The following is a 25,637-nucleotide window of genomic DNA, read 5'->3' on the forward strand; positions in this document are numbered from 1 at the left end:
TATTTGCTCTGAATCTCATTTTGGATCTCCTTTTAATTTGATGTTTAAAAACAACAAAGTTATTAGATATCAAATAGACAAGACTGCAGTCCTGGCCAAGACAGCACCAAGGGTGAATACTCCTCTCCAACACTGAGATTTAAGGGTTTAGCAAATTCACCCAAAGGAAAACAGGCAGGTTTAAACATTATAACTCACTCAAATTTTTTTGCTTACGTTGGTAAATGTGCAATTAATGTAGAAAATGAAACTGTTTATAAGAAAAAGAAAGTTCACCTATAATCCCATCAGATACTACCATGTTATAATCCCAACAGATACTAATTTCCTTCCAGCGTTTGACATCCAAAGCACACCACATACTGAGTTCTTGCTTTCCTTCTGTACCTTAAATCCTGCTGGTACTAAAACTTAAACTATATCCCCAATCCATTTTCATCCCTGCATCCTTACCACCACTCTTCTTGATCAGATGATCACAAGAGCTTCCACCACAGAGGTGAAGCTGTCCTCCACACAGGGCCAGAAGGATCCCACTGAAGTGCAAATCAGACCGTGTCTTTCTCCCACTTAAAAAGCTTTGGTGCCTCCCCACTGCCTGTGGAATGAAGTTCAAGCTTATTATCATGGAAGACAAAACCTTCCATGGCCCTCCATGGTCCTGTCTACTTCCCCAGACTCATCTTCTGCTGCCCTGTGCCTCTACTTGCATAGTTTCCTGTATATTCATATAGCATGTTTTTTGTGCTTTTGTTTATGCTATGTCCTCAACTTGGAATACACTTCCTCCACTTCTTGAACTCAGTAACTCTGATTTATCCTTCAAGATCCAGTCACAACTTATTTTCTCCAGGGCAACTTCCCTGAATATCCAGGCAGGGCTAAGAGCTCATCTTTGATGATGATGTCCCAAAGCACTCAGCCTACTTCTGTCCCTTTATCATTCAGTTATTGCCACCATGATGTTGTGTAACAAACCACCCCAAAACGCAGCAGTCTACATGTCAACATTTATTGTCAGGTTCACAAGTCTTTGGGTCAGAGGAGGAGGCTGCTCTACATGTCTTATTCTGGGATCCAGGCTGCATGGACAGTGGAAACCAAGGGCACTCCAAGGGCAGAGGTCAGAACTCCCACAGAGACAAGGGAAAATACATGATGCCTCTTAAGCCCTAAGTTTAAGGGTCACACACAGTAATTTCATGAACTAAAGCAAGTCCATGACCAAGTTCCCTACCAATGGGGAAGGAAGTGTGCTCGTCTCAAGGAGATGGGGAAGGAGGAAGGAAACATCTGCTAAACAAGGAGCTCATCTAACACAGTACTCATGTCATAAATGGTAACTATCTTTCCAGTTGCTTGGTCCAAAAACCTCATTCATCCTTAACTCTTCTCTTCCTTTTTCTTGATGTCCAATCCATCAATAAATCCTCTCGGCCCTATCCTTCGCAGACATCTAGAATTGTATACTTCTCTCCCCCTTGAGCACTTACTTTTCTGGTCCAGGCCACCTTCCTCTCTCCCTTGGATAATTGCAACAACCTCTTACTGGGTCTTCAGGCTTCTGCTCTTGCCCCTTACAATTCATCCCATCCCAACAGCCAGGGTGATCCCCTTCAAGCATACACCAGAAGATCCTGCCAACGCCACTTCTTGAAACCCTCCAGTGACTCCCTATCTCACCAGAGAAAAAGCCACAGTGCCACAAGTGCCTCTTAGGGCTTTAGCCATCTGTCTCCTGCAGTTGCTCTGGCCTCACCTCTTCCCTCGTTCTCCTCTTCACCCACTCTGCCCCAGTAGTTGGCCTCCTCGCTGGTCCTCAGAAACACCAGATGCTCTCCCTCTTCTGCTTTGCACTCTTCTCCCTCTTTGTACCGGTGACCCTCTGTCTGGAGCGCTCCTTCCTCATATATATCTACATAGATAGCTCCCCCCTTCACCAACTCTCTGTACAAAATCACCTCTTCAGGGAGTTCCTGCCTAACCACCAATGTAAAACAGAAACCTGAAGTCCCCAGGCCCCCAGTAAAACATAAGCTCCACGAGCGCAGGGAGTCTGTTTTGCTTATGGGTGTATTCAAAGATTGAGAACAGTGCCTGGAACAGGGTGGGAACTCAATGTCTATTTGTTGAATGAGCGGCCAGCACTGCCATATAATATTAGAACAACTGAGTTACGTCTAGTCTCACCATGAGTAGGCAGTGACCACATCTCACTTCTCCTTGCATCTCCAGAGCTGGGCACAGCTTCTAGGACACAGAAAGCACAGTAAGCACAGGCTGAACTGGCTGGAACATTTTGTAAGGATGGATTACTGGAAAGCACTCAAGCTTTCCATCTAACAGACTCTTACTGTTTCTACTGCTTGCCAACGGGGTTTATTTGGAAGGTAATGTTTTTCCAGGAATTACTATGAGGCTGAATGTAAAGAAACGCAGGTCTAATGGGCAGAGACGATGCCTGCCTTGCTCCTCATTTATCTCCAGGGTGCTAGCACAGTGCTCGGCATGGGGTAAATGCGCTATTCATTTCTGTTGATTAAATGAATAAATAAATGAATACATGAGTTCTTTTATGAACCAATCCACGGACCAAAGTGGCTTAGGTGTGCTTGTGGATGAAAGCTTTGGAAGGATCGAGGAACAGAGAGTTGTTAACTCAGCATCACTCTGCAGCTATACAGTATGCCTCAGCTCCAACACAGCAAACAGACCCGAAAATCATGCTTGCTAAAAGCCAGTGCACCATGAACAGCAGTCACCGTGCTGCCCCCTTTGGAATTCAGATGGCAAAAGCAATGCAGCCTCATCCCGCCACTCTCAGTTTCTCTGTGTATCTGAGGAGTGAGCTGCAAGGTGTCCCAGCCACTGCAGGGGGAAATTCTGCAGACCCTCTGCTTCCCACCCATTCCCATAACTTCTCACCATGAAGACAGTGGTCCTGCACGGGGGAGGGGGACCTGTTACAGAATAGAGGTGGATGGCCCCTTGGTGAAAGTCATAAGACTGAAAAGGATGTGGGAGGGGGTGGACAGACTGGCACTTAAATAAGAGGCTTAGGGCCTTGGGAGCAACAGGAATGGCACATCCCATTAGGGATGGCTTCCCCCAACATTCTGATGCCAACGCACCTGCTGGTAACTTAGAGCGCGGGGCAAACTCAGCTCTCTGGGCTCAGCCAGTCTTACTCCCGGCCTGCCCCTGGGTGTGGATACACAGGGTATTGCCTCACACGGTTTCAGCACCTTTGACTCTTAGCAACAGGCCCTCATCTCTCTCTTCCTCTTCACCAGGAAGGACCCTGAACCTGCCCCTTCAGGGTCGCGCTCAGGGTTTTAGAGCACGTGCCAGAGCAGTTGGTATTTTTATCAGATGAGCACTTCCCAGTGTTAGTATTATGGAATTTGGAGTCAGCCACACTCAAGTTCAAATCCCAGCTGCCACTGAAGTCTCTGGGCCTCAGTTCCCCTTTCTATAAAGAGGAATGATAACTGTATCTACTTCCTAGTTTGTCATGAGAATGCAATGAGCTAAATATGTAAAGCATTCAGCCCAGGGTCTGGCACATAGGAAACATTCAATAAATAATACCGCAGTAGCAAAAACTGTAAGAGTCATATGCTTTAATACTACCTCCCATTCTAATGGGTACGGAGACCAACCGATCATGCTTAGGTCGACCCCATGCGGGGGTAGGACAGGAAGGCAGGGGAAAGGTGGGGCTGCTTCTATGTAAGCGAACCATGGAGCTTCCTGAGGGTCCCTCCTTCTCTTTCAACTCACACCTCTTGGCTAATTTCCTGAGTCACAGCTTTGAGCGATCCCTCTACCATGGAGCACTGACCTGTGGTTGACAGAGTGATGTGTGCGAGAGAGAGAGAAAGGGAAAGGAGAAGGAGATAGAGAGACAAAGACAGAGAGTGTGCAGGGCGAGGGAAGAGAGCCCTGGAGCCTCCAGGGAGGCCTGGAGCTGTGAAGCGCTGCGGTGGGGCAAGGTTCACACAGGCAGACCTGCCTTCCTGCGTCTGTTCCCTGTGGTTCCAGCTGAAAAAGCAGAAAGCTGAGGAAGGGCTTTTCTGGGAGCTCAGCAAATGAGAACCAAGCAGCATCTTTAATCTGGATAAGGATGTGCAGAGTGTATGTGAATTCCTCTCTGGATACATGAGCGTGTTCGTGTTTGTTTAATCATGAGAAGTTATGTAAAAGGCTGGATAAGGTGCATAACCTATGCGTAACCATCTGTGGGTAAAGTAGCTGATACCCAGCACAGTCCACCCGTTGGTGAACGTTCTCGGGCCTCGGGGCCTTTGCACTTGCCAGCCCCTCTTCCTGGAACGTCCATTCCCTGTTACTCTCCTCCCCACACCTGCCTCGCCCCTGTTAGCTTCTACCCATCCTCAGGGCTCACACTCTGTCTCCTCTTAGAAGTCCCCCATATTTGTAGTTGGGTGGCATATCCCAAGACACTTACGTCACCCTGTGGTCCTTACCTAGTCACTTGTCATTCTCTCTAGCAAGACCCTGAGTTCCTCAGAGGCAAGGATTGTATTTTATTTAGGTCTCTATCCCCAGTGCCCGGCACACAGTGGGTGCTCAAATATACCTGCTGAATTAGAATAAAATACTCGAGTTGCTCATCTGTTTCCTTGAAAGACAGCCTCTGTTCTCCTTAGGCAAGCCTCTGAATCCATCAGAGGGGACTTGTTATAAAACCAACGAGCAGAGCAATCCGTGACTTCTGGGACTTCACAGCGTCATGGTGGTGGCTTAAGGAACCCCTTAACGGTGTCAGTAGCTGCCAGTTAAGTAAACCAAAAATCAGGATGGAAGCCAAAGTGTCAACAGAGACACTGTCAACACTGCCTGGCTGAGAAAGGCGGTGCAGTCACCTGCAGATTCAGCTCAGCACCCAGGGGCCTGCACCTTCACTGTGAATTATCAAGGACTCTGCTCCAATGCCCTGCTCCAAGCTTCTGTCCTGCTACCTGCACCTTCCACCTGAGGACTGACACAGGTGAAGCTGCGAAATTAAATCCAACAATGGGTGTGCCTGCTGTTAGAAAAGGCACTTGAAGACCAACACCCTGAAAGACAAATTTTCCATGTTTACACTCTCTGCTAACCTACAAGCCACATGCATCTTAATATTGCCTGATACTTGTCACATATTGTGTTAAGCAACTTACATGGATTATCTTATTTAGTTTACAACTACTCCATGAGGCAGAAAACAGTATAATCCCCATTATACAGATTAAGCTAGAACACAGAGGAAGCTTAAGTTATACACACAAACACAAAGACAGTATGCAGCAGAGCTGGGATTTGAACTCGGACACTCTGATTCTAGAGCCCAACCAAACACTAATCACCCAGTCATCTCCCTCATGCAAAGACTGATCAGCCCTGTCCCAAGAAATTCTAAGATCACCAATGGCTCATACACAATCACCCTTCCCAAATTCTGAAACACTTAGGACACAGAGAACCCATTAGGAAATGCAGGGAGTAAGTCTAGGATGAATAAGGGGAGGGCTCCTGCAGAGAACAGATAATGAAGTCAAGGAGGGAGGGAGTAACCAGTGTCAGAGTTTGAGAGTCACGCCTTTGAGAGGGTCACTGGAGCAGGGAGCCAGCCCTACCCACCCCACCCTGGGGTCAGAACCCTGGATTCTGAGGACCTAGGGGCTGTGTAATCCCCCTGGGAAAGCCAAGGCAAGAAATGCTGGCTAGCTGATTCATGTGCTGGACTTGAACCACCTTTCTTGGATCTGAGCTCCTAAATGGAAATTAAATGCCTTCTATGATCCTCCGGAGCCCGGGCTTATTTATATGGTGAAGGTTAATGAAACAATCAAGTGTATGCATGAAAGCTAAAACACGGATTGAAACTCTTCAATTTTCATCCGCAATAATGAGCACTAGGCTCAGGTTCTTACCCTGCATTTCACATCCATTACTTATTTCAGTGACTCCAGTTACAATTAATAAGGATTCAGCCATGTGTGTTAAATCTTAACATTCAGTTTTCTCATCCATCAGCTGAGTGGGAGATGTGCAGAAGGGAGGGCTGGAGGGCAGGATGAGGCTCTGAAGTCCTTTCTTGGCTAAACTGTACTGATCCAGACCTATGTGCCCAACACATGCCATGCACTTCACCTGCTTTACCTCACGAAATCCTCACAATATAATTTCAGTAATTGTTTTAAACTCTCTTATGTCATTGCTGCCTCCCAGGTAACCCCTCAGAACCTGCACTTGATTCTCCACAAGGCTCCTCGCATGCCCCGCTCTGTCCTCACACCCCGCTTCTTCATCTCCAGATACGCTCCTACTTCACCCTCCAAAAAGCATAGTCTCCCCTCAGCAAAACCCCCCGTGTCATTGCCCCCTGCTCTTAGAGATGCGTCACCTTCTTGCTCTTTCTGCAGACAGGCTCCCCTAAGGACACACTTCCCCTGCAGTCCTCCCAGGCGGGGGGCTGGCTTTCCTCTCACAGTCCTCATACCACTGGGCCTAGAGAAGGGGGGGAGGGAGCACATATCTCTCTTGCTGTTCCTTATGACTTCCAGACCTTTCTCCTTCTCTCCTCCCTAAGAACACTGAGTTCTGAACCATATTTCATCAGACTATGTCACCCATAATTCCATATCATTGGAATCTGCAACAATGGGTCAATCCCTGTCATTTCTCCATGGTTTTAGTTACTGCTATTTAAATTCTTGATACTCTAATATATACATAGACCATCCTTTTAACGCCCTGACTCAGTTTTATGAGCTCATCTCCTCCAGTGGTCTTACTTTAGTCACGATGAGCCTACCTGAGCCTATACCTGTCATGATCAATAAATGCAAACTCTGCATAATCTCTGACTACTAGCTCAAATTTTTATATCTCCCTCTAATATCCCAACTCTGTCAATCTTTTGCCTACCCCCAAGACTTCCAACTCACTAATCTAACCATCTTTTTTTCAATAGACCTTATATTTTAGAGCCGTTTTAGGTTCACAGCAATATCGAGCAGAAGGTACAGAGTGTTACTATATACTCCCTGCCCTCACACACGCATAGGCTCCCCCATTATCAGCATCCCCCATCAGAGTGGAACACTTGTTACAACTGATGAACCTACACTGACACATCAATAGCAGCCGAAGTCCATACTTTATATTAAGGTTCACTCCAGGTTTTATACATTCTGTGAATGTGGGCAAATGTATAATGACATATATGTACCATTGTGGTATCATGCAGAGTAGTTTCACCGCCCTAAAAACCCTCTATGTTCCACCTATTCATCCTTCTCACTCCCCAACCCCTGGCCACTGTGATCTTTTTACTATCTCCATAGTTTGGCCTTTTCCAGAATGTCATATAGTTGGAATCACACAGTATTTTTTAGCCTTTTAAATTGGCTTCTTTCACTTAGTTATATGCATTTAAGGCTCCCCCATGTCTTTTAATGGCTTGATAGTTCACTTCTTTTTAGCACTGAGTAATATTCCACTGTCTGGATGTACCACAGTTTATTTATCCATTCACCTACTGAAGGACATCTTGCTTGCTTCCAAATTTTGGCAATTACAAATAAAGCTGCTATAAACATCCGTATGCAAGTTTTTGTGTAGACATAGTTTTCAACTCCTTTGGGTAAATACCAAGGAGCACGACTGTTGGATCATATGGTAAGAGTATATTTCATTTTGTAGGAAACCACCAACTTTATGTTTAAAGTGGGTTTCTTGTAGACAACATATAGTTGGGTCTTTCTACATTCCTTCTCCCCTGGAAGTCCTGTCTCCCTTCATACCAGCCTCAATTCCATGGACTATCATTACCATCTTCCCCACATACATCTCAGTTCCACTGCCTCTCTCTTGATTTCTTCTATCTTTTGGCAAAAAAATACAATCCTGGTAAAATCTAATTGTCTGCTGGCACCCAGGGAGGTGAATGTGGTTACAGAGAATCAACCACATTAGCTGGTCTCATTTTAAATTTCTAACCATGAATTTCAAATGGGCTCTTACTGTTCTTCAGCAATAATATCCTGTCTCCGTAATCAATTCACTCTTAAATCTCCCTAAAATCTATTTCAGACCTCCTCTCTTCAAACTTCCATCACTTTCTCCCCAATTCTTACTCTCAGCTGATAATTTTTCTTCCTATTTCACTAGAAAAAAAATTGAAACAATAGAAAGAAAATGTCTACAGAGTCCTACCACCAATGCATCCATCTACTAGCATCCTCACTCACATACTTGACCTTCCCTCCCACCACGGATAAACCATATGTGATTCTATCCAAATTCATTCCTCTATTTATACACTATACCTAATCTTCTGTCATATACACTGTTGAATTACTGGATTCATACAATGATATACTGATATCATATACAATGACCAGCATAATTATCTACTGGAAAATTCCCATCAACATAAAAAATATTATGGTTTCTCCCATAAGGAGAAGGAGGGAAAGAAGGAAGGGAGGAAGAGTGAGAGAGAAGAAAAGAGAAAGCTTCTCTTGACTCCACTTCTCACACCAGCTACTTATCCATTTCTCTGCCTTCCTGTTTAATAAAACTCCTCAAAACTCCTCTCTGTCTGTATTACTGGCTTCAATTCTTCTCTCTCTTCCCATTCTTTAATCCTCACCAGTCACACCCTCCACTCAAAACTGCTCCCATCAAGGTGACCAATGACCTCCAAGTTGCTATATCCAATGATCAATTCTCCGTCCTCCTCTTATTTGGGAATAATACTATACTATCAGCTTTATAAGGTAACTGTAACCATTTAATGAAATACTACAATGCTTAGAAAACTTTTATTGTAATCATTTCTTAAAAACTCAGCTTAAATGTCAAAAACAAAAAACAAAAACACAGGAGGACACATCTGAGACCCTGTGTTAAAAAAGATTTCTTAGCTTATGACACCAAAAGCATAATCATAAAATAAAAAGTGATAAATTTGGACATCACCAAAATTTAAAACTTCTATTTTTTGAATGATACTGTTAAGAGAATGAAAAGATAAGCCACAGACTGAGAGAAAATATTTACAAACCCTATCTCTTACAAAGGAATTATATCCAGAATATATATAAGAACTCTCAAAACTCAATAAGAAACTCAGTTTTTTAAAAAAACTAACAAAGGATTTGAACAGACACTTCATCAAAAAGATACAAAGATGGCAAATAAGCACATAAAAAGATGCTCAATATCATTAGCCATTAGGGGATGCAAATCAAAACCACAATGAGATACCACAACACAGAAAATAAACTGACCGTGGAGAGAACACGGAGCAGCCAGAACTCTCATAATTGGTTGGTGGTAATTGGCAGCTCTTCTAAAATTAAGCATATACTTGCTATATACTCAGCAATCCCACACTTAGATATTTACCCTGGAGAACTAAAAACTTATCTTCACACAAGAACCTGTACATGAATGTTTATAGAAACTTTAGTCATAATTGTCAAAAACTGGGAATAACCAAATCCTTCAATGAGTGAACGTATAAACAAACTGATACGTGCATGCAGTAGATGTGAAATAAAAAGAAATGAACTATGAACACACACAGCAATACGGATGAATCTCAAAGGAATTATACTGAGTGAAAGAAGCCAGTCTCAAAAGACTATATACTATATGACTCCACTTATATGGCATTCTGGAAAAGGCAAAACTCTAGGGCCTCTTTGTTCCATGCCCAGCACAGCTACAGCTCACGGTCCCAGGAAGCACTGCAGCATGTAGCAGCTTCAAAGCCCTTAATCTGGACAAACTGATTTGTCTGCTAACTCTGTGTCCATCCAGCAGTCCCCACAAGCTAAGAATGGTGGTCCCTTGTCACTTTCTTTAAGAAGAGACTTGAGTATGCCCTAACAGGAGATTAAGTAAAGAAGATGTGCATAGAGCAGTTCACTGAGATGGATGGCAAGGTCCACACTGATATAACCTACTCTGCTGGTTTTTTGGATATCATCAGTATTGACAAGACTAGAGAAAATTTCCATCTGACTATCACACCAAGGGTCACTTTGTTGTTCACTGTATTACTCCTAAAGAGGCCAAGTGTAAGTTGTGCAAAATGAGAAAGACCTTTGTGGGTACAAAAAGAGATCTCTCATTTGGTAAGCCGTGATGCTGACACTACCCACTACTCTGATCTCATCAAGGTGAACATCATTCAGACTGATTTGGGGACGGGCAAGATTACAGATTTAATCAAGTTCAATACTGATAACCTGCGTGTGGTAACTGGAGGTGCTACCCTGGGAAGGACTGATGTGATCACCAGAGATGAAGAGAAGTGAACAAATTCAGAGTATATTTTTAATATATGGATTAGACATGAGTGAGAGAGAGAGAGGAATCAAGGGTTTCTCCAGCATTTTGTGTTCTCCTCTCCAAGGGCCAGTCTTGCTCCCAGTCCAGTAACTAAAAACCACAGAAAGCAAGAGGTCTAGAGTTTGAAATCAGTGGTCAAAATAAGGTGGTAACTAATTAAAATTACCATTTACAGGCTTTATTATCAATATTTATTTAGGTTTTTATTTATTTTGTTATTTGTGTTATTTCCTGTTAACTACACTAAGCATTTTACATTGTTTTGGTATTGATTCTCCCAATCATTATATGGTATGTATAGTATTACAGATTAAAAACTGAGATGCAGAAGAGTTACATGGCTTGTTCTATTTCCCACAACTGACAAGTAGTAAAAAAGAAGTTCAAACTCCAGGTCTTTCTGACTTCAAAACCTGTGCACTCATCTACTACACTACAGAATCTGCTGGGTATTCAAATATCCATATCCCAGCCCACCCTTTATTTCTCCAAGTTAGTTGAGAGTCAGCCCCAATTAAGTCTCTAGTTTTAAGTGTGCTAAGTAGAAGGGAACACGCTGCTCACCAAGAGGAGGAAACATGGTGAGAGGGAAGAGCACAGGATTTGGGTCATACCGACCTGTCTTGAATCTTGGCTCTACCACTTAGTCGCTATGTCATCTTAGACAAGTACACTGCTCCAATAGATTCAACAAGCATTTACTGAGCGCCTATCATGTTCCAGGAAATATTCTAGGCTCTAGTGATATATTTGTGAACAAAACAGCAATGATTCCTGCCCTCGAGAAGCTTACATTCTAGTGAAAGATATGGACAATAATTATAATAAATCACATGTATGGATGTCATATAGTCATAAGTACTATGAAGAAAAAAAAGCAGGAAAGGGTGATTGCAAATGGAGAAGGGTTACAATTTTTTAAAGACAGTCAAGGAAGTCTTCTGAGAAAGTGACATTTGAGCAAAGACTTGAAGGAGTTAAAAAAGTTGTTCATGTAGATACCTGGCGAAAGAGCATTCCAAGTAAAGAGAATAACTAGTACAAAGGTCTAGTCCATGCCAAGTGTGTTTGAAGAACAGCAGGGGGGTAAGAGTGGCTGGAGTGGACTGAGGGAGGGAGAAAACCACAGGAAACGAAATCAGTGAGAGAATGGAGAGGCTAGATAATGTATGTCCTTATAGGACAGTATAATGAATCCACTTTTACTCTGAGTGGATGGGGAGCCACTGGAGGGTTTGAGCAGACCAGTGCCATGACCTGACTACTTTTCCTAAATGTCTGACTGATGTATGGAGAATGGACTATAGAAGACCAGGATAGAATCATAGAATCAGGGAGGCCAGTTAAGAGTCTCTTGGTTAGTCCAAGCAAGAGATGATGATGGCTTAGACCAAGGTAGAAATAGTAGAATTGGTGAAAAGTGGTCAGATCCTTTATATATAGATAGATAGATAGATAGATAGATATAGATAGATAGATAGATAGATTTTTTTAGAAGGTAGAGCTGGTAGGATCTGCTACTAAATTATATGTCTGTTTTGAGAAGAAGAGAGGAATCAAGGATAAATCCAAGATTTTTTGTCCTGGACAACTGAGAAGTTGGGGAATACTAACAAGGTGGAGAAGACCAGGTCCAGAGTTAGTTTCATTAAGTTTGAAATGCCTATTTGGCATCCAAGTGGAAATACCAAGATGGTAATTGGATATATTTGACTCAAGTTCAGGAGAGAAGGCTGAGCTAAAGACATAAAATTTGAAGTCCTCAGCATATGGATGGTGTCTAATGATCTTAGACAGGATCACTAAGGCAATGAGTGTAAACAGACAGGAGAATTCAAAGGACTGGGCACATCTTTGGGGCATTCTAAAACTAAGACATCAGGGACATGAGAATTAATCAACAAAGATGCAAAAGTACTCATTCAGGAAGAAAAACCACAGAAAAGTATGTTATGCTAGAAGCCAAGTGAAGAATGTGTATCAAGGAGGAGGCAGTGATCAGCTATGTCAAAGCACCTAACAGGTCATGTAAGGTGAGGACTGAGAACCAACCACTGGATTTAGCATATGAAAGTCACTTGTGACCTTGGAAGGACAGTCTCAGTGGAGGCAATGGGTAGAGTGTGAAAGCCTTACTGAATGGAATAAGAAAGAGTGTAAGGAGGACAACTGTCAACTATGAGTGTAAACAAGTCTAATGAGGAGTTTTTCTATAAAGTGGAACAGAAAACTAGAGTAGTAATTGGAGAGGGAAGTGGAGTCAAGAGGAGTTCCTTCTTAAGACGACAGCAACATGTTCGTATACTAAGCCAACAGAGAAAGGGAGAAATTAACAGTGCAGGGGAGAGAAAGGAAGAGCGCAGGAGCCATGTGCTTGAGTGGCGTAGGGGACTGATATCCAACACACAAGTGGAGGAGCTGGCCTTAGATAGGAGCAGCAAGAGTAAGAAGAGGGAAGAGAGTCCATGAGCACAGATGAAAGTAGACTATGTGGATGGTGCGAACATGTGAAGCTTCTCTTCCAATGAGCTCTATTTTCCAAGTAAAATAGGAAACTAGGAGGGGGATGAAGTGTTAGAAAATTGAGACTGGAGAGGTATGAAACGCTTGTTTGGGACAGGGAGGAGGGTAAGTTGCCCAGGAGCGCCGCGGACTGCTTGAGGTTGGAGGTAGTGAGTTTACAGCACGCCTGCTCGGTGCAGGTGTGTGCTCTCCAGCCGCGTTAACTGTGCAGAGGCGGGAGCAGAGTAGTGGAGAGCTAGACGCAACCAAGGTCAGGCTTTCATCCAGTGAGGAGGACAAAATAAGAGGAGGGTAAGAGAGTTGATGTGTGCAAGGATGATGATAAAGACTACCCATAAAAGAGAAGCTCTGCAAGGAGGGAGACAGGGACCTGAGGGGGAAGGAAAACCAGTGAAAAGGTGGTGTGGTCAATGGCTTGTAGGTTTCATGGAATCAAAGGACTGCTGGAATTAGGATCCCAGATGAAGAAAGCTGGACATATAGGAGGTAGTGGTCAGAGAGAGGGAGACCTAAAGTTAGGGTCGTGGAGGAGCTGCAGTTACTGGGAATAACTAAGAGAATGAATGGTTGAGCTGGAGTTGAGGATAAGGTCACTGGAAAAGATGGTGTCAAGGAAATGAGAGGGCAGGGTAATGGAAGGGACATCTTCTTGGGTACCAAAACCACCAATAACAACAGCAGTTAATGTTGGGAGAGCGACAGTAAGACAGAAGCTAAAATCTTCAAGGAAGGTGACAGAGTAACCAGAGATGAGTAAGTGACCAATATAAGGAAAAGTGGATTCAGCCTGTTAGTTTCTCTCTCTGAGTCTCAGTTTTCTTGCTTGTGAGCTGGAAATGCTGACAGTCCTTCTAACATGAGGTTTTTATAAGGATTAGGTAAGATGATGGAGGTAGAACAGCTGTCACCCACTGGGCCTGGCAGACTTCAGTGTGCAGGAATATGGAATTATTTGTAAAAGGGCACCTGTGAGGTCTTAGGTATATGTCTCATCTTTCCAACTCAAGTTGAGGAGTGTGGCTCAAAGGCTCGCTGAGCTCAGGGTTGACCCATTTCTCCTAATCATCACAACTCCGCAGAGATGTGCACCCATGGCTCTCTCTGGGAGGCCTGGGCCTGGCATGACCCTCCCGTCTGCATCTATTCCATGTCCCATCTACCCATGTCCATGTCACCTCTGTCTTCCTGCCAGGCCCAGGCCTGCCTCCTCCAGCCATCTGCAGACACCAGGCATGTTGCCTTGCAGACTGATACAGAAGGCAAAAAGCAAACCAGCCGTTTGGGTTGCTCTGGTGTGTCTCCCTTTTTTATGGCCCGGCTCGCTGAAAGAGCCCAGGGAAGTGAAAGTCTCTAACGAAGTGGTACCTTCTGTTCTGAACTGCACTGAACCCAGAAATGCGCAGAGGCTCTGGGACGGCACAGTCTGACTTGCCCATGACAGTCTGCCTGAGCTGAGCGTCATTTTTCTACCCAGCATTTCCAAAACACCCTGCTTATCCCTAAATGATATATAGAAATGAAGGGTAGCCACTCTTGTCTGAGAACATTTTCTTGACCCTTTTCCTTTTAGCAAACAAACATTTGTCAACACTTACTTCTTTCTCTAACGTAAAGGGACATTTTGAAGCAGCAGTGCTGCAAGGAGAAACGAATCATTAACTTAGAAAAACTGTTGAGCTTCTGCAGTTTTTCAGCCTCCCATCTATGTGCTGAGGAATCCAGGTTCTGGAAAAGCAAAACTGCACTCCTATCTACCAACTACTATTTACCACTCTCAGGGCTTTCGACATTGATTAACACTGAAAGTGACATTTGGTTCTTGTGTTGCTTCTGAATAGACTTGTTTCAACTAAGAAACCAATCAGGAAGCCTTTAGGGGAAAATATTTTGGGGGCGTAGTGGTTTGAAGGTGACATGAAACATTCTTTTGTCCAACATTTCGGATCGTTATCTGGAATTGAAGCAGTGTGTTTTAGGGGAGAGAGAAGTTGGCATGTCACTAGGAAAGGCAGTCAGCCTCTGAAAGATAATTTAGAAACGTATGCCTAGGGAGGAGATGAGAGAAACCCAGAGGCAACTCATTAAAAAAAACAAAACAAAACAAAAAGGAGGTCAAGGTCTGAAAATGATTATTCAACAGGCAAGTAATTTAAGGTGTCATGATTTGCTGTACAAAAGGATCTGTGGTAGGAAAGGATTCTGTTAGATTTAAATTACATTTGATTTTTAAATTTATAATTTACAAGCAGATTTTCCAGCACGTTAAAAGAAAGCACACCTGTGTACATTTTTCCCCCAAATTTAGCATATCAGCGGCATCTTTCCAGTAAACTTCCTGCGTAGAGCAGTTGCCATTACAGATCGGTAGTAAATGATTTAAGTGATATTTCCATCAGCCTTAAAAGTGCATTTCCTTATCACTCCTCCCTCAGATTTGGCTCAGAATTAGGCAAGGAGAACTGCTGCTTTCAAAGAGCTCAGGGTGGGCTTTGGCAGGCTTCAGAATTACTTAGAGAACGAGGTTAAAAGATTCCTGGGCCTCATCCCCAGGAATTCTAAGTCAGTAAGTCTTTAACAGGGCCTGGAAATCATAGTTATAGCATGCACCCAAGGTAACTCTGATAGAGGTGGCTGAGGAGCACACCTTGACGAATCTTGGCTTAGAGAAGATGCCCTCTAGATTGTTGCATCAAGAGAAGTTGCCCTGCCTTCTGGATCCAGCACACCCTCTGGTTCCAACGCACTCTAAGCTCCCGCTTGGCGCACAGCTTTGCTGAGCGACACTGCTATGCTAGGCAAGCCCACCTGTGGGGCTCAGTGTGACACACCCCTGATTTCTCTTTATTCTGTTAGAACGATTACAGGAAGTTATCTATGCAATGCAAGGATTTTGTGGTGGGCGTGCTGGACCTGTGCCGAGACACAGAAGAGGTGGAAGCGATTTTAAATGGTGATGTGAACTTCCAAGTCTGGTCCGACCACCACCGTCCAAGTCTGAGCCGGATCAAACTCGCCATTAAATACGAAGTCAAGAAGGTAAGCTTCCCCACCGCCCCCGGCCTTCCCAGCTCCAGGGCTGCTGGCCTACCTTTGTGTTCATGCTTGTTTTCTGTTCCCACAAGGGGATGGTAACAACACTGAGTACCCGACTTGCCTCTAGACAGGGAACTTCCAGAACTTCCAGACTTGCAGGACTGCTCAGAGCTCCTTCCTTCACCCCCAGCCCACCAGGAGAGAGAGATGAATCATGACAGTTACTCCGTGAACAGGCTTCAAGCCTGGAGAACAAAAGAGCAGATTCTCAACCTCCAAGCCACTAGCAAGGACAAGGTTACAGTGAACGCTCCCATCAGCTAGCCGGCTGATTCCCAAGCTTTCATGAAAAACATATCACTCAGCTCTGTGAACAGCATTTATTGAGCTTTCCCTGTGTGCCTGGGGACTTGTGTAGAAAATGTCTTAGTGTAGAGGATTTGTGGGATCCATGGTTCTGGGAGGCTCAGAGGAATTTCACTCTCAAGGCTTATGAAAAGCTTTAATAGGAAGCATGACTAGACTTTCAAAAGAGTAAGTCCCAGCTCCTCAATCAACCTCAAGGTGTCTTTAATGGCCACCAGCACCCAGTAGCCCTCACACCCACAGTGGCTGGTCAGACTGAGTCCCTAAGGAGCAAAATTCAATTAGGGTTCCACTTTGAATATACTCTGGATTCTTTAGAATCTGCTCTTATGTTAGACGACATCATTCATCCTGATGAAAACTGCGGAGCTCCAAAGACCCATATGCTTAAATACCAATGTGCTTTCCACATAAGCAAGAGGGCTGATCAGTCTTCAAGGGTTTGGTTTTTTTTTTCCAGCTCTTTTACAGGGTGACTACTGGGGGGTATTTCCAATGCCCCCAAATTGGCCTCTTGGCATTTCTCCTCTTGTCTGATTATCTTAATTTGTGTAGGATGAACCATCCTTCAAGAAACCATGTATATCTGTGGTATTCATCTAGAGAGAGCTTCCAAGTTTGATAAAAATCTTCCTGTCCTTTTACTTTTAATAATAATCAAAACTTCTAGGAAAAAGAGCTTTTTTCAAAGACTCTGAGTCCTGAAGATAAAATTGATAAATCATGGGAAATGTGGCCTTAGATTAATCTCCAGAAGCATAGAATTACAGGAAGGGAGGAGTCAGGCTGCAGTTTCAAGTATGTACAATCCTATTTACTTAGTGTAGGGAAACTCACTTTTTAGCTTATCTCAAGGGCTCGCTGAGGCGCTTCAGCGAAGCACAGCAATCCCTTCCTAAAGGTGCTGAGATATCCATGATCTTGGGGTTCAAAGAAACCCTGCGGAAGAGACTGCTTGGTAATGAATGGTAACAAGCCTGAGTCTCTAGCATTTCCTTCCTTCCCCAAGCCACAGTATTCTCCTGCTTCCCAACACAGGGTGAAAGGTGAAGATGTATTTGACACCCCAAAGAAAAGACGATGTTTGGCATTCGCAGATTTACGTTCACAGTTTTGGCCATTCACAAGCAATTCCAACAGCCCATGAAAATGCAAGCATTCACCATTTTTCTGAAACATAAATCCAACTGAGCAACACAGTCACTGAGGGTAAATCACTGAGCAAGTCCAGAGTTTGGCTACCACTTCAGAGCCTATATGTTCCTTCTCATTGTCAACTACCAAGTACAAAACAGCCCTGGTGATGGATGAGAAGAAAAAGTGAAAACACTCTATGAACATGACAGTTTTGGTCAGAATAAAGAGGTTTTGTGAGGGAAATTATTTACTCTAGTGGTATTTGCTAATTAGGAGAATCATACAGGTCTCAAGAAACACTCATCATGAATGTCAAGTGTCTGCTGCAATCCATAGGTAGGAAGATGATAAATGACCTGCATAAAATGTCAGCCTTGCTCATTTCAAAAATCTCCAGTAGGTAATTCTCTCAAACCACATATGCCATCATAGAGAGCAGACTCACAGCTTTCCTTGACGTTTATTCTATCGTGAATTACCAGCGAAAATACATAATATTTTAAAATCTTATTGATATTATAATGAGATTTCGTTTTTAATTTATGAACTTTAGAATGCTTGCATGGGCACAATCTAACCCTGGGTCTTTTAATTATGAAACAACTAGCACCAAGGCTTATTTACACCTGACATATATATGTGTCATAAGGCTGGAATATAAAGCCATAAAAAAATTCCTAAGTCTCTGCCACATATCAAATCAAACCATTAATTCAGTGATTAAAGCAAACTAGTTGTTCTTGGTAGTTCCATGAGCTGCTAATAGGTGACCTTAAAAAAAGTTTTTGTGTTCAAATAAATTTAGAGACCTTGAGTTAAGCAGAGTCAAAAAGATTTCTTTGCTTAAAGACATTATCGAACCTTGATCATGCATTGCTACTCTAAAAGAAGAAGGGTACAATGTGTATTACTTGACCACAGAACTCCCTTTCTCATGGAGCATCTGGTAAAACTAGTTTTCCATGTGACAGTATTTGGGAAACTCTAATACAGAATCAGCCTTCATATTTATGAAATGCATAGATCTGAGTGAAATGGGTGCCACTCTGTGGCTGGTACTGCACCCAAGATCATGTCCTTCATTTGAATGTTTGCCTCTCTTCGGGCATCACCCTCATGTCTGGTCCTCTGGCTGCCTCAGCCATAATGTCAGCCTCTGTTACATAAAGACAATTACCCCACCATGGCACAAGGGACCACCTGGTAAAGAGGAAGGAATGATGAAGGGGATGTCAGGAGATTTCTAGCATGATTCTTACATTTAATGACCACATGGTCTTGGATAAGTCTTTGAAGCTCTATGGGCCTCATTCCCCTTCTGAAAAATAGGCATATATGCTTTTGCTTCACAGGGTTTCTGTGAACTTTCAAATGAACTGATATGAGGGTAAATGCTTTGGAAACTGAAAAGGTCTCTACAGCTCCATAGGAAAGCATCATCACTGTCATTCAGTAATGCTATGCTCCCCCTTCCCTGGGACTAGACGGGTCCTTTTATCCCCAGAGATATTCCCTAGCTGGTCCTTTGTTATCTTCCCAGAGAATGCTAGAAATGTCCCCCTGGGTAAGGACATCATCCCTATAGCCTAAAACTCCTCCCCCAAAGACCAAAAGGCCTTGTGAGGATATGGCTGTTCTCCATGACTTCTGCCTTAATTAACAGGGTGATTCAGCCTTCCCACTGTGTTTGGAAGGCAGTGTTGGAGAAGTGGCTAAGAAGGTACCCTTAAAAGTTAATCACGGTCCAACCACTTGTTAATGGGGTCACTTAAGCAAGTCACTTAGCCTCTCTGTGTCTCACTTCCTTCATCTATAAAGCTTGGTTAATAATGCCTACTTTATTGAATTGTTATAAGAATCAAATGGAATAAAGCATGTGTGCCTCAAATAGCCCCAGGCCTCACCAGCCTGTGGGTATAAATGAGGCAGTATTAATACACACATTGCACTGGCGTAGAGTCGGTGTTCACATCACTTAAGACATTTCTGTTATCCACCTCAGTCCCCCTAAGCCTTTACAGGCCACAGTCCCTTCAGAAGCCAAGCATGCCTCACGAAGAAGCAAGGATGCTTCCTCCCCATACTGAGTCACAGCTCAGCCCAGAAGCAACTCTACCTATGCTTCACGGATAAAGAAAACAATCCCTCCAGCTTTGGCCTACAGCCCCAGTATATATACAGGCCTTGGTCTTCTCCCCCAGGGCCAACCTGAGTGACAGACGTCTTGCAGACTCCTCCATTTCTAGCTCTGTCTCCAGGGAACATGCACAAATATCCTTCTTAAAGACGCTCCCCTCCCCCTGCATAGCAACTCTAAATAAATGCTTGGGGACTCTGAGTCACACCAACTGGGAAGACCTCACCAGTCTGTGATCCATTCAGGTTCAGCTGGCCCAGTCTGCACCCATAAAGGAAGATCAGTGCAGTGTCTGGCACATGGTCATTGCCGACTGACTGGTTACAGACACAAGATGCTTCGTGCCCTTTTCAACTTGTCTAACTGAAGGCTCACATCGGAACCCTTCACCCTCATCCCTGCCTCTCTCTCCTCTTTATCGCTTCTTCATTTCTAGGCTTACAGTGAGGCTATTTTCCTTTCTCTCCCCTATGTCGTCTCTTCCTCCTTCCTGACTTCAGGTCGGCCTTAATGGGGATTAGGTGCATCTCCATTCACTGAAAGAACTTTGTCGGCGTGTGTCCTCCAGGTTCAAAGCGCCAAAGGAGAGTGAGACAGGAAACCTGGAAGGTCCTATTTTCTACAATAGAAGCCTTAACTCCACCTGTAGCGGAGATGGAGGCCCCTCTGGACATAATTAAGCCAAGGTCTGCTACCAAAAAACATGGGAACACATGAATATTTGGTCCAAAATTATATCACTGTCATTGCAGAAAGCATGTCTATTATTAGGCAATGTCACCAATAAGGGTGGTTAGTTTAATCTGACAAGTTGTTGTAGCCATGGCCTGTAAGCCCTACAGTCACTGATCAGCCTGCAGGGGATCCTGAGGAAAGTAAGACACAATCTTGCCCTCAGAGAGCCATCAGTGTGGTGGGTAAGGTGCAGACAGACAGCCTCTGACCACAGCAGCAACAGCCTCTGCACGTTGCTAGCTGAGCAAAGCAGAGTTCACAGCAGTTGCCTCTTTCAGACTCTACGTGGCCCCCAGTTCTAGCGTCTTGACATGTGGCTTGATTTGGAGGATGCAATTACGGTACCAGCTATCTTTCCTTCCAGCTGATGAGACCCACCCACTCTCCTCAAGAAGCAGCACCACTCAGCAGAGCCTTCCAGATCCCAGAATTTCAGAGGTGCCCTTTCCTGACTCTGCCAAGCTCCTGGGTGATTCCTGGACCAGAAAGCTAGTATCACATGAAGTAAAGACCTGGGACAAGACCATGGGAGGGGGAAGGATGCAGGCGGAACCCTCACTAGCCCTACTTAGTAACACAGTTCCCTTTTTCTTCACACTGCTGTACTCAGGAAATAATATCCCCTGTGATTTTCATTCACTGGCTGACTCATCATTTAACTAACATTCACTGATGTCTACTACATCACCAGCTCTGTGTTCAGCACTGAACAGACTGAGAAGACCCAGGCCTTGTCCTTGAGGGGGGTTCACGTAGCACTGGAGAGAGATGTGTGAACAAAGGGTCACAATCCTGTCTGAGCAAGGCAAACAGGAATGGGAAGGGGGCAGCACGGGGGTCAGAGGAAGCACTGACCAGCTCAGTCTAGACCTCAGGAAATGTTTCCCAGAAGTGGAAATGCTTGAGGTAGGGCTTAAAGGATGAGAGGTTCTGGAAGGGATGGCAATTTAGGTAGAGAGAGGTTAAAGTTAAAAAGCCACAGATATCTTAGGAAGAGTGGCACGTTTATGAAAGGAACATGTTTAGAGGGGGATGTGGCTGAGGCTGTGCTATTGTGGGAAAGAAACAAACTGGAGAGTTTGTCAGCAGCAGATCCTTGAGGGTATCATATGCCACGCACAAGGAACTTGAACTTTATCCTGCCAGCACTATCCTATAGAATTTTCTATGATGATGGAAATGTTCTGTTTTCTACCATCTAATATGGTAGCCACTAGCCTCATATGGTTAATTAGCACTTGAAATGCAGTTAGTGTAATTATGAATCTGAATTCTTAATTTTTTAATTAATTAAAATTTCAATAGGCACATGTGGCCAGTGGTTACTAAACTGGACAGTATGACTATATATCCTCATTCATGCATTTAACAAGCTTTCTCTGAGTGACTACAGAGTGTGCTGTGCTAATCACTGGGGATGTGGTAGTGAATAAAAATGACGTGATATGAACCATGGTGGGGAAGATGGATATTAATCAGAACATCACACCAATAAATTGTAATGTTCCAACTGAAGTCAGTGTTATGAAGCAGAAAAACATGGTATTACAACTTCTAAAGGCAGATATGACCTAACTGGGGAGGTCAATAAAGGCTTCTCGGAAGAACTCAACGCTTGCTCTGAGAAAAGTTAGCCAGAGGTGGGGAGGGCATCTCTGGCACGAAAAAACATGTTCAAAGCTGTACAAAGGCCCTGTGGTGAGAAGAAATACAGCCTATAAGAGGAACTGAAAGAATGTGAACGTGGCAGAGTCAGAAGGCATGAGGAAGAGTGGGGTGTGGGATGAGTCTACAGAGGCACACAGGAACCAGAGGCTTGCAGACCATGCTGAAGGATTTTGGTTTTGTTCTTTTTTAAGGAACACTAGGAAGCCATCAGAGGAGTTTAATCAGGGGTGGTTTTCTCAGGATAGAAAGCCTCTGAGAAAGGCTGAAAAGCAAAAAGGGTGGGTATGGGGCTTCCCTGGTGGCGCAGTGGTTGAGAGTCCACCTGCCAATGCAGGGGACGCGGGTTCGTGCCCCGGTCCGGGGGGATCCCACATGCCGCGGAGTGGCTAGGCCTGTGAGCCATGGCCGCTGAGCCTGCGCGTCCGGAGCCTGTGCTCCGCAACAGGAGAGGGCACAACAGTGAGAGGCCTGCGTACCGAAAAAAAAAAAAAAAAAAAAAGGGTTGGTATGGATGCAGCAATATTGTTGAGCAAAAGGGACAGACTATTAATCAAGGCAGGTGAAGTTATGCTGTGTTAACAAGCAAAACCAAAGTTGTATTGGCTTTTAACACACACACACACACACACACACACACACAAAAACGTTTATTTATTGCTCATCCTATTTCCATCTTGCAACAGAATTCAGAGGAATTCACTCAGGAACCCAGGCTGATAGAAGTGCCACCATCTCAAATGTTTCCACCCTGCCAAAGGGAAATCCAGCCCTGGAGAGTCTCACATCGGCAATTAAATGCTTTCACCTGGAAGTGACACACATTGTTTCTACTTACAACTCACTGTCAACAATTAGTCACATCACCCACCCCACCACAAAAGGGGCCAGGAAGTGCTGAATAATCCTGCCATGTGTTTGAAACGAGAAAAAAAAATGGAGCTATTTGGTAAACAGCACTAATGACCACCAACAGGAAAAAAAGTTGAGGAAATTAATATTAAAAGCATCAACGTCTCTATAAATCGGAAGCAGAATCACCCTCTGAGGTAGAAGGCAGCCTGAAAAAATTTTCTTTAAAAAGGTTTGAGAAAAATTCTGTGGGAGATGGGAGGAGAGAGAGCTGAACAGTAGACCCAATAGCCCAGCCAATACTAGAGACTGTAAATTCTTTGCAACAGCCTGTGCTCTTAACAAAAATGGAAAATCTCTACAAAAAATGGTAACATACCAAGTCAGTGTCCTCCATGAACCTCAATTCCCTGCTGTGAACTTCATTTCAAGATTCCTTCATAGAGATGGAGCCCAGAAGTGCACAAAATGTGCCCACAGAGGAGAATACCAAGGAGGGAGGGGCAACCTTAGAGGGGAGGGGTGTAGGGGGAACATTCCCCCAGCATCACCACCCTGTCTAAAGCTGGGCCAGGGCCTCTAACAACAGCATAAGTCTGTTTGTTCTTTCCTCCAAAAATCACCATCTTGTGCACATTTGACAGTCATGCCATAAGTTGGCCCGTTTTTCTACCTGGAAAAACTCCCATAAGAAGAAAACAGAACGTGTTGTGTAGCAGTTTATAGCGTCATGGCCAGGAGCATGCCGGCTCACACTCTCCACTTACTAATATGTGGCTTTAGTAACCTGTCTCAAATTACTTAACCTGCTGGCCTGCAGGAGCCCCTTGGATAAGGCAGATGCTACTCCAACTCTCAAAAGCCTCCTGGCCTAAATCTGTGCTAAGAGAGACAATGAGGCGCAGCAGTAGATGCACAACTGGCTGAAACCCCTCACCCTAGTGTGGTGACCACAGGTAGGGACACTAGAGACAGCAGCTGACCTCTACTGGGGTTCTGTTTCATTTCCTCTGCCTGCAGAGAGCACAGGGCCAGCGAGCAAAGGGAATGTGGGGACACTGGGGCTTTCTAGAGGACGCCTGAGAGGCCAATCAGACGCTCACATGCTCTGAGCAGACATTCTCCCACTGTGTTTTCCTGCTGAGGCATCATTTCAACAGATGCTCAGAGTTAAGAAGACCAGAGCTGTCACAAACACAGTCTGGCTGGTCAGGCACTACCCCAAACTGTGCTGCAGGATGTCCAGGAGCTGCCAAACGCTGCTGGAATCCATCGGTATTGAAAGCATCAATCAGTGTCCTCTTCGGGGATTCCTCTCAGCACTTTCGTGGCCCCAGCTGGCACAAAAATGACCAACGTCCATTAATCTCTTGGCTCAGAGCGGCTATCTTTTGCCTAGGAAAAGTAGTCTTGTTTTTCTCAAGCAACAATCCTAAGAAGAACTAACGCAAGTATGTATGTACCCCTTTTCTGCCTGGAAAAACTCTCAGGAGAAGAAAAATAAAACCTGTTGGGCACCAGCATACTGTTATGGCTGGAAACCTGACTACACATGTGCAAATCCCAAGTCCTTCATTTACTAGATAGGTGGCTTTAGATAAGTTATTTCATCTCTGGGGCTCAGTTTTCTTATCTGTACGGTGGGGACAAACAATAGTATCTAATAAATGACAATCAATGTTTATTAACACATAATGTAGCTAGAACACAGTTAGTGCATAATGCTAGCTAATGGAAACTATATGCCATGTTGGTTTCACAAGCAGAAACTACCCTTAAGACAAAACCAGCCTTTTTCAACCTCAGCACTGTTGACATCTGGGGCCAGATAATTCTTTGCTGTGGGCACTGTCCTGTGCATTAGAGGATATTTAGCAACATCCCCGGCCTATAGCTACTAGGTGCCAGTAGCACCCTCCTCACAAGTTTTGTCAACCGAAAATGTCTCCAAGACACGGTCTCTAATGTCTCCACAGGAAGACGTGGAAACAAAATCATTCCCTGTTGAGAACCTCAGGGATAGTTTCCAGGATCTAGGCTATAACCCCTTAACTGTAAACCACTGAGGACAGGGGTTGTAGTTCCCCAAGGATGCACTGCATCTGTCTAGACCAAACCCAACGTTAGATCGAAATCAAACTCAATGTATCTCCCTAGAACAAATTAAGTTCTCATACTTAGCTCCATAAAGGAAACCACTTGGGAGCTTTGTGAAAAAAAAAAGAAAAAATGTCAGTACCCTACCCACAGAGCTTCTAATCCAATTCTCCTGTGTGGGAGCCCAGGGACTGTGTTTTTAAAAGGCTCTCTAATGATTCTAAATTTTGTAAAGACTGAGTTCCTGGCAGGTGGGACCTCTCCTCATTCATCTTGGTCTCTGGAGACTGAGAAATAGTGCTCACCCTACACATCATGTGCAGTCTCCATGGTGAGCAAATGAATAGACAGATGGGTGTAAAATGTGAAGCCACAGGCTTTAATGTACTCCAAACATCTGTAATTCCCCTCACGATCAAAAACCCATATAACAGAATTCAGATGATGTCCCAGGCTGGCCTGAGAGTACGGGGCCATCATCTCCATGCCCTCCATTGCCGACCTGTGTATCCTTTTGGGTTTGTAACTCTGGAAAAGAGCTCTTCCTATGCAGAGATGCCGTTAACAGTGGTTCTGGCCTGGCAGTCTTAGGGATGGAGGAGAGCAGCAGGTGGCTCTCAGGGTGGCCCCGCACGGCAGGGAGAGGCAATGGGGCCTCTGTCCTCCACAGGGGAGCTCAGCTCACTGAGTGTTCCACAGTGAGTCTCAGGAGTGCTCC

At 44.3% G+C, this 25,637-nt stretch overlaps 1 protein-coding gene across 1 annotated transcript in view; it reads left to right on the forward strand.

Annotated features, from left to right (window-relative positions):
- TRPC7 (transient receptor potential cation channel subfamily C member 7) overlaps positions 1 to 25,637 on the forward strand; it is a gene marked incomplete at both ends in the record, with an annotated part of 122,581 nt that overhangs the window by 16,416 nt on the left and 80,528 nt on the right. Inside the window, one exon of the mRNA XM_082835488.1 lies at positions 15,751 to 15,933. Within this exon, the coding sequence (XP_082691614.1) occupies positions 15,751 to 15,933 (183 nt within the window). The remainder of the gene's footprint in view (positions 1 to 15,750; positions 15,934 to 25,637) is intronic.

The sequence above is a fragment of the Leucopleurus acutus genome (assembly GCF_964270905.1).
Source record: "Leucopleurus acutus genome assembly, chromosome: 3".
Lineage (NCBI taxonomy): Eukaryota > Metazoa > Chordata > Mammalia > Artiodactyla > Delphinidae > Leucopleurus > Leucopleurus acutus.